The 12,171-nt window shown below is 37.1% G+C and overlaps 1 protein-coding gene across 1 annotated transcript; it reads left to right on the top strand.

Annotated features, from left to right (window-relative positions):
* The first annotated feature begins 187 nt into the window (after positions 1 to 187).
* Positions 188 to 4,119, top strand: LOC134751158 (histone-arginine methyltransferase CARMER). The gene has a single exon (XM_063686525.1). It carries the CDS (start codon positions 350 to 352, stop codon positions 1,931 to 1,933), a length of 1,584 nt encoding a protein of 527 aa, XP_063542595.1. The 5' UTR covers positions 188 to 349; the 3' UTR covers positions 1,934 to 4,119.
* Positions 4,120 to 12,171: the final 8,052 nt, after the last annotated feature.

Raw genomic sequence — 12,171 nt, forward strand, 5'->3', positions numbered from 1 at the left:
AAATTTGTTTTAACGAAACAAATTTATTACAAATAATTTTAAATAATTTTAGTTTGTTAATTTACGTCCTTCATTACAGCTAATTTTAATTTATTATAATTACTTTATTTTGAAATAAACAGGTTTTTATGGCTGTTATCAACATTTTCATTGCCCTATTGCAGACAAAAAAAAAGCAAGTGCACGCTGCCGCCGCTGTGTCCATAGACAAATCGAAGGAGGGAGGAAGTTTGTGAGTGATCGATTTTGCACCGGCCTCCCGAAACTCACGACGGGCATTTTCTTTGTTTGCCCGGACGCTTGTGTTGTGCACAATAATCTAAACAGTAGCCGCGGTAGTTGTGATAAAATGGCGAACACGTTTCGCGCCGTGACGGTCTCAGCCGTCAACAATGACGGCGCCCTGACGCCTCGTTTCAATTATCCGACAAACGTAAACGTGGATTACGATCCTCAAGGGTTGAGTGTTAAAGTGATCCGTGCGGACCCGGTACTGGCGCAGGAGGTCTTGGAGTTCCCGGTGCACAGCCAGAGCGAGTGTTCGCGCGTGGCGGGCCAGAGTTACATCTTCACGATAGACAATGAAACGCTGTTCTTCAAATTCGCATCCGATGTCGATTGCCAGAATTTCCACTTGCTGGTCAGCAAAATCAAAGCTGGCCGCTCGTCCTCAGTGTTCACGGTGCGGACGGAAGACTCCTCGGCGCTCCAGTATTTCCAGTTTTATGGTTACTTGAGCCAGCAGCAAAACATGATGCAGGATTACGTACGGACGAGTACATATCAGCGCGCCATTTTATCGAATATCAACGACTTTAAGAATAAAGTGGTGTTGGACGTTGGAGCCGGTTCAGGTATTTTGTCGTTCTTTGCCGCTCAGGCTGGTGCTCGTAAAGTTTACGCGGTAGAAGCTAGTAACATGGCACACCACGCGCAAGCTTTAGTTCGCGCAAACGCGCTCCACGACCGGATCACGGTCGTAGCCGGAAAAATTGAAGAGATAGAGCTCCCTGAGACTGTAGATGTGATAATCTCCGAGCCTATGGGCTATATGCTGTACAATGAACGAATGTTAGAAACCTACTTGCATGCAAAGAAATGGCTCAAACCGAATGGAAACATGTACCCCACTAGAGGCGACTTACACATAGCTCCGTTCACCGACGATGCTCTCTTCATGGAACAATACAATAAGGCTAACTTCTGGTACCAGACATGCTTCCACGGAGTAGATTTAAGTGCTCTCCGGACTGCAGCAATGAAGGAGTACTTTAGACAGCCAATTGTTGATACATTTGACGTCCGTATCTGCATGGCGAGATCGGTGAGACACGTAGTTGACTTTCTTAATGCTAATGAGACAGATCTGCATCGCATTGAAGTACCATTCAGATTTGAATTGACACAATCGGGAACATGCCACGGACTTGCCTTCTGGTTTGATGTGTTATTTGCCGGCAGCACACAGCCAATCTGGCTTTCTACAGCACCGACAGAGCCTCTCACACATTGGTACCAAGTGCGCTGTCTACTTGAAACTCCGATTTTCGCGAAACAAGGCCAAGCTTTAACTGGACGAGTGCTGTTACTAGCGAATAAGCGACAGAGTTACGACGTGACAATGGAAATAAACCTAGAAGGCACAAATATCACATCCTGCAACACATTAGACTTGAAGAACCCATACTTCAGGTATACGGGTGCGCCAGCGGCACCTCCGCCAGGCGTGAACACGACATCACCAAGTGAAGCATATTGGAGCTCTGTAGACACTGGAGCGCTCAGCAATGGCCAGCAAGTCCTGCTAGAAACGCCCGCGTTCGGCGCAACGCCCGACTTGTCCTACCCTCAGCATCCAAACATGATTAAGACAGTGATGCTTCAGGAGGAGTTCATCAAGAGGATCGGGATCAGTCAAAACGGGGACATATAATCCGCGCGGACGCGCCGGGCGCGCCTGCGGGCCCTGAGGCGGCGTCGGTTGTGATCCGGACGCTCTAGTGTGTAAGCGGACTTATTTATTTCGAAGACATCACAGTGCGGCCGATTTGATCTGGAGCTGGTCTTTGTGGGTTTAGTTCTGGAAGACCATGTTGTTATTCGCCTTTTTGTAATATAAATTTCCTTAGCCTCCTAAGTCCCAGCTTTTTTTAAACGTCATAGTCCTAGAGGCCTCTTGTTCATTTTTTTGCACATAATAAGTATTTGCTGTCAGTCCTGAACAGACTATTTACAACTCTATGGACTGTCAGAATACTCTGCGCGAGCATTCAAATTCGAAAGCGGGGGCATCTAAAAATTGTTTACCGAAATATGTACTATAGATGATTATTACTATAGTAATTTGTGGTTAAAGAAATTTATTTTCTCAAAACATAAAATATGAGTGAGCATGCAGGTAATTAACAAGTTATTATAACAAATAAAAACTAGAACATGTCATTCACGAGCATTCATTACATGTAAAAATAAACATACGAACATGCTTAGCAAAGTTTACTTAATGCTGGGACTGAAGGACTTATTATGTACAAAATTTGGTACCGCAGAACTTAGGAGGTTAGTTGTAGTCTTATTCGAGGAAATCAGTAAAATGACTTGTGCTGAGATTTTTTAAGCCATGTAGATTCCAATACTTGCCTGTGAAATGCCCATTTTAAAGTAAATGTGACGTTTTCAACCAAAAGGTACCACATTGTCGCTTGTCGATAAGGTTGATTTCTAATTGAAGCTATATGGAAATAGCGCCTTACTGACAAGCGACTAAGTACCCTTTTGATTGAAAATGGCACATATAGTCAGCAGCAGAAGTTGCTAAGCGGGCGAGGTGCTCAAAATGATCTTGACATGCTCTTATTCTCTTAACAATAAATTCGAGTGGAGATATTTTGATTACCTCTCCAACTTAGCAACTTCTGCTGCTGATTGTACCAACAGTAACATTCTTAACTGACCATTGACATATGGTACACAAAAATGTATCGGAGTAAATCTTAGAATAAATTAAATTCACAATTAATAAACAAAATGTTACTTTGACAAAGAATTGTAATATATGGCTTTCCATCCGAGAATTTCTGTTGAAATTTCAGAGACACAGAAGGGTTTCTGTGTGGAAAGTCACATATTATCATCATAAGCATGTTATTAACTTTAAACAGGGTGTTTTTTCATCACTTAGCCATATTTTGCGAGGTGAATTATGTAGCTCATACTCAGCAATTTTTACTATGAGATTTACCCTGCCATCGCGAAAAGAATTGCCAGTTTCATAGCAAATTTCTATAGGAAATCATTAATTTTTTTGGTTTTGTTTCCATAGTAATAGTGTCTCAGTATGATCTATATGTGACATTTTCAACCAAAAGGGTACTTATTGTCGCTTGTCAGTAAGGCGCTATTTCCATATAGCTTCAATTAGAAATCAACCTTATCGACAAGCGACAATGTGGTACCTTTTGGTTGAAAATGTCACATATATTCACCTAGCAAAATTTGGCTAAAGATTGAAACTGCCCATAGGCGAAATGCAACTTAGTCTTTCATTATAACAAGTATGCTTTAGACACTGTTAAAGTGGGGCCCTTGGGGGACTGCGGGGGCCTTTGGGGGCCCTTTTCACTTCAAAAGGCAGCTCCGACGTAGATAAGATAGTGCAAGTACATTTATTAGTGTTACGAGTTACGCCTAAGCCTTGAAGGCTAGAAAAGTTTTTAGTTTTTCAGTGTACCATTTATTTTTAATAATTGACAAATATTGGGTTATTTTAACACAGATATATGCGGATAATTGATTTAAAAAATGACGGTAGCGACCTCATGCTATTGTCACTGTGACAAGGTACAAAATGGTACTGAACTTTTAATTCCTTGACGGTACGTGAAATGACGTTACAAAAAAATGTTATTCTGAGTTGAAATAACCCAAAACTTCTTTATTTACAAATAAATGGTACATTTTATTCTAAAAATGCCCTAATAACGAAAGCTAGCAATACAGTGAGACTCAAGCCTTGAAGACTTGGAGGCTTGACTCGCAACACTAAAGTTAGTGTAGTAAGCTTAAGTGTAAGGCTTCATTGTCAATACTCATAGCTCATTGGTGGGAGTTTTTGGAGAATATTGATATTTTGTAACAATTATTTTACGAGGAAGAACAATTTTTTTTTACAATATTTTCATAACAAAGCTTCCGTGAGACAGACATTAAATATTAATAACGGGTCACTCACGTATTTTACAACTTAAAACACGTGAGTGACCCGTTATTAATATATTTAATATACAATATTTTCAGTTGAAACAGGCAGATGAAGTTCTGTTCTGTAATATATTCTGATAGAAATGAAACTTAGTTGGTAATTGCAACTATTGGGTGTACACTTGCCATCAAATATATCACAAGTGGCCAAAGCGCTCAAACATATCTGAACCAGGGATGTTACGGAGCTCCGGTTCCGTTTAGTCGGAACTTCCGATTGGTATTCCACATCCGCTTCGGTTCCAATTCCGTTTTTTGAATCGGAAGTTATATCGGATGTCAAAAGCCGGGTCCGCACAGAGCGAGATACGCGCGAGGCAATTTCCTCGCGCACAAAACGGCCAGTGTAGACGTGCCTCGGCCGAGGCGCGCGTGTTGTATCGTCATTTTTAGACGTGCCTCGCGCGCGGCATCTCGGCCGAAATATACTCGCTCTGTGTGGACCCAGCTAAAGCTTAGCGCGGCATCAAAAACAAACAAGTTTATACGTCTTCTCTCATCGCACCAAATTGTTATTTTTAATAGACCTTACCCTTAACATCTCATCCACATCTCACTCGGGCTCCGATTCCGTTTCTGGTTCCGATAAACTATAGTTGGTCAAACCAAATTGGCAGTAAATAAGAACAAAAACAACTATAAGACCTTTGACAAACTATAAATTTAAAACATCTGATTGCGCTTTCTCCGATAAAACCACATCCGTTACATCCCTGATCGGAACATGCAACTTCTTGATAAGGTTTTGTTCAGATATTTGTGATTTGTATTTGTTCCTATATATCTGATGGCGACTGTATATTTGCCCCATAGTTTGTAATTGCTAACTTAGAATAGCATGAAACTAATGTGCAATTAATAAATTATAATAAACAATAATCATTTACTAAATCACTGCCATTATGTACTAATATTATAAAAAAAACTGTGATCAGATGATTCAGCCCGGAATTCAATTATGTGACAGATTCTACTTAATTTTTGTATGATTCATTAAAAATTATGAAACAACATAATATTTCATTTTATTTCCTTAGGCGGCTGTCAGACCGGCGAAGTGAGTAGTAATAGTGATCTATTTACTCGCACAAGAGACTCATAAAAATAAATTTCTGCCTATTTAAATGGATTTAGATGGAAAAGTATGTAGCCTATAGTTAGGCGTTAAATAAGAGATGCATATTATTAATAGTTGATTGAAGATAGAGATATCTTTTTTAAACAAAACTTTCATTCTTATTAATATGGGGTCACTCACGTTTTTTAAGTCGAAAACTGTTCAAGCTCTTAGTTATGAAGAAACATGTGGAGTAATTTTTGACTTAAAAAACGTGAGTGACCCGTATGTAACGGAATGTTATTTAAACTTACTTTGTTAATTAGCTACTTGTCTGTCGTCACATAAATTATATTTTGCAGTATAATAAATCGAATGGGCGATAAAGTAATTTATTAATTCAAGGTTACTGCAATAATTACTAGTATACCTATTATTTTTATTATTAAGATTTTTTTTCAACGAATCTCAAGATATCAATTTTCTCCAATTAATCCTATGGTATCAAGTTATCATTAGGTAGAATGTGTACACTGTACAACAGCCTGCCGTCCTAAACGCGGACATAGCTTATGATGATGATGGACGTTTCCAGAAAAATTTATCTATTTTTTTTCGAAAAGGAACTGATATATTTGTGGCATCACGCGTACCTTTAATAAAAATAAATGTCTACATTTTTTCATATAAAATTGGAATCAGTTTTATGATGATCCATATAAAATGTATATGAGAAATGTCACAAAACTGACCAAATACAATATATTTTTGGCAATTTTTTTTTAATAAATATAAGATACGTTTTTCTGAAAACGCCTACATGACTTGTTCCTTTCACAATGACAGCAGTTCTGCTGGAAACCTACCATAATTCTGAAATACTTTCTCAACATGACAAAATTTTAACAATAAATGGCAGTTTTTTGAAGTGCTGTCAATTTAAATTCTCTATTTCTGATTATAGAGCGCGTGAAGTCCAAAATATACCCGCTTTGACAGCTAAAGTAGGTGGCGCTGTACGTCACGTCCGCTATGCGGTATCTAGGTATCCAAGCGCCTTTATGATGTCGCGCCATCTGGTACAATATTTTGGACTACTTACTTTACGCGCCTTAGCCGTTCGCTTCAAGTTGGCGGTTACCTCCCCCCGCACCACGCCGCAACCGAGGCCCGCTTGTCTGTAACATGACTGTGACGTCATTATATATTGGCCAACTCGAAGCGAACGGGTAGTAACTTGTCAATCAGTAATTTGGCACCTAGGCATGAAGTCTCAAGTTACAATTGTAAAAACAAAAAGTTTTAATAACAAAACTTCCGTGAGACACAGATATTAATAACGGGTCACTCACGTATTTTAAGTCAAAAAACGCTCGACATGTTTCACTCCGTACCGCCGCCCCGGAGCGTTTTCCGACTTAAAATACGTGATTGACCCGTTATTAATATGTTTAATATAAAAACAAAAATGTATGAAAAAATCAGGGTTAAGGTATGTTCCCAGTTCTGTCTGCCACTACAAGCAATAACGTAGAATTAGGGATCTGTCCATGTCCGTAATCGGTACCGCGTGTAAATATAGTATAAATAGCATGTATGTATACCCACCGAGGTTGTGGCACATTTTCTTAAGTACCTTTGTAAGAAAAGATTTACCAACTGAAAAACATTACCCTCCTCCTTTGGCAGTCGGGTAAAAAGATGTTATATACGGAAGAAAAAGTGACCAAGGCTGGAATCGAACCAGCGTGCAGCGCCCTCTGCATTCGCGACAGTTGCCTAGACCGTTCGGCCACCCGGGCGACGGCAGCATGGGCCGAGTTTTCTTAGGTATTTAGTGCTCATAAATCGCCCGCTAAATATTTTCATAAAATAATTTGATTTGTTTCCTAATAGGTTTATCGGCAGAAACTGTCATCTATTTTAGACTCTTTATGGAAATAAATGTGACGTTTTTTGATACCACATTGTCGCTTGTTGATAAGGTTGATTTCTAATTGAAGCTATATGGAAATAGCGCCTTACTGACAAGCGACAATAAGTACCCTTTTGGTTGAAAATGGCACAAATTATGTGTTTCCCATACTCTGAAAACACAATTTCCAAGAATTAGATACAATAAATCGGGTCACTCACGTCTGTAAGTCGAATATTGTTCGACATGTTTTGTTCCCTAAAAACGAGTGACCCGATTTGCTATATTTAATAATACTCTATTGCCTACGCCATAGGTTCATATTTCACTGGCAAATTTTGGTTTATTTTCTATAATGCCTTAGGTTTTAACTCAGGAACATATGCAAATTGTCACTTAAGAAAATGTGCTATAACTCAACTCATACCACTTCGGGATAAAATAATGATAAGCTTGATATAATAAAGTTTAAGATTAAATGTGATAATTTCTATAAAAAGGGACCTTATTGTCGATGGCGCTAACGCCATTATTGACGATGCTCGGATATAAATACAATGCCGTGCGGCGTAAGCGCCATCGACAATAAGGTCCCTTTTCATAGAAAAAGCCCCAAATGTTTATGGATTCACCTTGACTATACAACCTTACTAGAGGTCAAGTCAGATCACGTGTAGTTTTGCAACTAATATCATTTGAATATTCACATATAGAATATTGGCATATGTTTTGGCTGTCTGGCAAACAGAATTAAGAAGACACACTGTGCTCACTCCATACATCAGTTTTGTTACCAAAATTACTATTATTTTCGTAGTCTACATCTAGCGTCAAGTAGCGGAACTATCAGTACTGCTGCTCGGCAATAGATGTCGCGGCAAACGGAAAGTCTAATGCTCAACGTCTTTTGAGCTAATATTATAACCAGAGTAACCGGAATTCTATTTTCAACTCCTGCTTATAGTATTTAGTTATAAATTGTTGAGAAATACACTTTTCGTCAGTCGCGACACATGTGACATCTAGTGTCGAGTTGCAGAACTGATAGTTCCGCTACTTGACGCTAGATGTAGACTACGAAAATAATAGTCTTTAATTAATAGAAAATAATAGTTTTGGTAACAAAACCGATGTATGGAGTGAGCACTCATGTCTTCTTAATTCTCTTTACTGTCTGGTATATTTTAGATTCGAGCAAAATAGGCGCTAAAATCTCCCTCTTGCGATATATATATATATATATATATTTAGACAAACTGCTTATACTTTTTTCGAAAAAAGTCGGTTTAAGTCCAATTAATTTACAGATAAAAAAAATTAAGTTACCGTTTTCTGGAAGCTCTCAAAAGGTTTTAAGCACCAACCGACAGATGTCACTGTGCCGATTATTATTAAAATCGCTGACAATCTTTGTAATATATTGATTTGGTGCTGTCTCCGCGCACAACTAGGATACAATAACATGACTACCTCATTTTGGTTGCTGGCTAGAAATTAACAAATTCACAAAAAAGATAACAATAAACATTTAATTTTGAATCAAAGTTAGAGACTCATAGTCTCGTACCAAGCTAACGCTGCATAAAGTTATGAAATTCTATGAAAATATGTGGTATTTCCTATAAAAAAGGGACCTTATTGTCGATGGCGCTTACGCCATTAAAGACGATGCTCAGATATAAATACAATGCCGTGCGGCGTAAGCGCCATCGACAATAAGGTTTTTAACATTTCATAGAAAATGCCCCATTTTGACTTGTGTATTTGCAAGAAAGGGATAAAAATGAGGCTTGTAAAGTTTTATGGATAAGGGAGTTTGTCACTTTAAATACTGTGCAGAGTAAGCTTAGGCGAAACCTCAACCCTCTAAAATCGTATTACCTGTTTGTTCAATTTTGCATGTGAAATTGTCATTATTATTCACAACAACGGGACTTAATCGCGTAAAATAAGTTTTAAATTTACCTCCGATGTTTCGAGGACTGCGTTGTCCCCGTGGAAATCTGATCTCATTTTGTACAGTCGAAGGCAAAAATATCGATCCAGACAAATGGCTCAAAAATATGTGAACACGACTTTATTGTCTAAAGTGTAAGAGCGTACACATAATTTTTTTTTAATTAATTTGTGTGACCTGAGTCTGAATCTAGTATTGATTCTGAGCAGAAATAACCGAACACTTTCAAGAAAAGAATTTTAAAAAGTTTTCATAAAAATGCTAATGACACCTTTTTTAGCCAACAACCACAAATACTTGCAACTTTTTACATGACAAGCCACATTAAACTCCGAATAAGCTTGCCAATTCGCTGATTATTTTTTATCATTGACTGACAAAAAGCCTAGACAGATTATATAGGTTTTAGCAAACTTACCAATAGGATGTGTGCTCAGGTATAGGTATAAAATTGATGAAATTGCCACACTTTGTCATTGCAAATTCCATGTAGAACTTGGTATATATTTTGTTTTGCACTTAGCGCTCCAAATAATAAATTGACTGAAATATGGTGGCTAGAAAATGCCCTTTTTTTGGTAGACTAACTTATAATTTGCTATCATTTTGTTGGCTTTAAAAACAACGCCCATTTTCTCATCATGCTGTTTAGTTGACTTCTGATTTTATGTGCAAAAACGATCCATACTGCAAAGTCGGGTCACTCACGATTTTCAGATCTGAATAGCTCGATACAAATATTGTGAGTGACTCGCGACGATAGCCCAGCGAATACCAGTGAACGTGAGTGACTCGATTTGAATATCTTAATATGTTTGAGCCTCGCGAGAGATTTATATATAGTTACATTGATCATGTCGAAATGTATTTTGCATTTTGTATGTTTTTTCCAAACACTGACTTCACTTGTATGTACTGTTTTGAGATTATGAATTATGATGCAGTTAATATCATAAAGTAATTGAAGTGAAAATGACAGCTTTACATATTACTGCATTAGTTCTGTCAACATAATTATAAAATAAAATAAAGTTTTATTTCAGGCAACACGTACAGTTGTACACCCATATTATTATAAGACTATCTTAGGGTAAAATGCCCAGTTGTCGGCATCCCACCAATACTTGGCACCTTAAGGCATAAAAACTTGCAAAATTAGGTGCCAATAACTGGTACTCAGTGTCAATCATTGGGTAGTTTACTAGTTTTTTTTTAAGTTAATAAAGTATCAAGAGCAATATGGTTGTGTATAGAATACTGATTCAGTTACCGTCGTGTAACGATTAGACCTTAAGTCGAAGCGTTAAGGTTCATTATTGTACTGCAATCAAGCCTAATAGAAACGGTTCCATTGGATGTAGTTAAATCAAAATGATCCAAATAAAACTAAAATCGTGTAATTAAACATTGTTTTTGTATGACAGATACTAAAATGATAGTTCCAAGGGCCCTATTTTGTCCAATAGATCTGTAATTTTATTAAAAAAGCTAAATTTTTGGGTAAATTGAACCAATAGAACTGTCAGTTTAATATTTGAGGTATGTAAACAGTGTTTAGAATTCGAATTATCATTTTTGTTTGGATATTTTTTAAACAATGTCCAAATGTAAGTGACTATTACATTATCCAATATCTATAGCATAGACAAAGCAGTACTAGGAGTCCTAGAGTACAGTAGTGTACAATATTGTAGCCGCAAATAGCTGAAATTAAAGGTGTCAAACATTAGCACTTGTCAAGATTGAGTTACTTAAGACAGTATAGCACCATATGGGGAATTTTCTATGAAAAGGGACCTTATTGTCGATGGCGCTTACGCCGCACAGTGTCGCGCGGCATTGTATTTATATCTGAGCATCGTTAATAATGACGTAAGTGCCATCGACAATAAGGTCCCTTTTTATAGAAAATACCACATATACTTCAGATGTTTTTGTACCTATAACATGTTGTACTCCTTTACGCGCTTAGTATTGTTTAGTCTATGCCTTACTAGAATCTTTAGGCCAAGGTAACGTAAGATTTTTTTTAGTTTTTTTGGTAATAACGTGATTGTAGGGTCTCCAATGTCTCCATAGATTATGAACTTATATATAATACCTAGGGCTAGATTAGCATCGAATTCATAGACAATATTTGTAAATTGCTTAATGTAATAGACACTATATCAAAATCTAGTCACAAAACTGATTTCATCTTGTACACTTCTATGATATTCGGATTTAATACCATACATGTATCTTTCTAGCAACTATGAAAGAAAGAGACAAATGCGTTATTATTTCGAGAGTGGCTAGGTTTTGATATGCCAGTTTTTTCAGTATGACTAAGGCACTATGGTTGTATTAGAAATGGTATTCATTCAAATTTAAAGTGATTTTGATTTCAAATTCAAATTTATATCTTGATTAATATGACTGTATCATCGGGTTATAAAATAAAAATCAATCTATGGTCACTGAATATTGACTATGGTCTCAGTTTTTATTCAGTAACTATGGATATTTAGATTTTTAATTAACGATCGTGTGAAATGAGCCTTATAATTTTAGGCTAGGCACTTTCCGTACCATACCGTGATTCTAGAATTCAAGGAGTTGCCATAATGTAAATAATTTGTCACAATCTCAAACTTAAATTTCAATTCCACAGTAAAAGAGAATGGATAAAGCAACATAAAATTCTTTAAAAGCATTATTACTGTTTTAAAAGTAAATAATGGTCCTATAAATCTTTGATAAAATGGCGTGATTTGTAAAAATCCGAAATAAACCTTATTTTAAAGCAGATTACTTTTACTGTATAACATTTAAAACTTTCGCGGTTTAAACACATATTAAATCACATTTAGAAACGGTTCTATCGCGAATTTATTTTGTTGTTGAGTTAGCCGCGACCACGACCAGTGAAACCTGTGTCGAAACGTCGGTAAATAAAGGTAACAAAATAAATTCGCGATAGACCCGTTTCTAAATGTGATT

Source organism: Cydia strobilella, chromosome 21, assembly GCF_947568885.1.
Source record: "Cydia strobilella chromosome 21, ilCydStro3.1, whole genome shotgun sequence".
Lineage (NCBI taxonomy): Eukaryota > Metazoa > Arthropoda > Insecta > Lepidoptera > Tortricidae > Cydia > Cydia strobilella.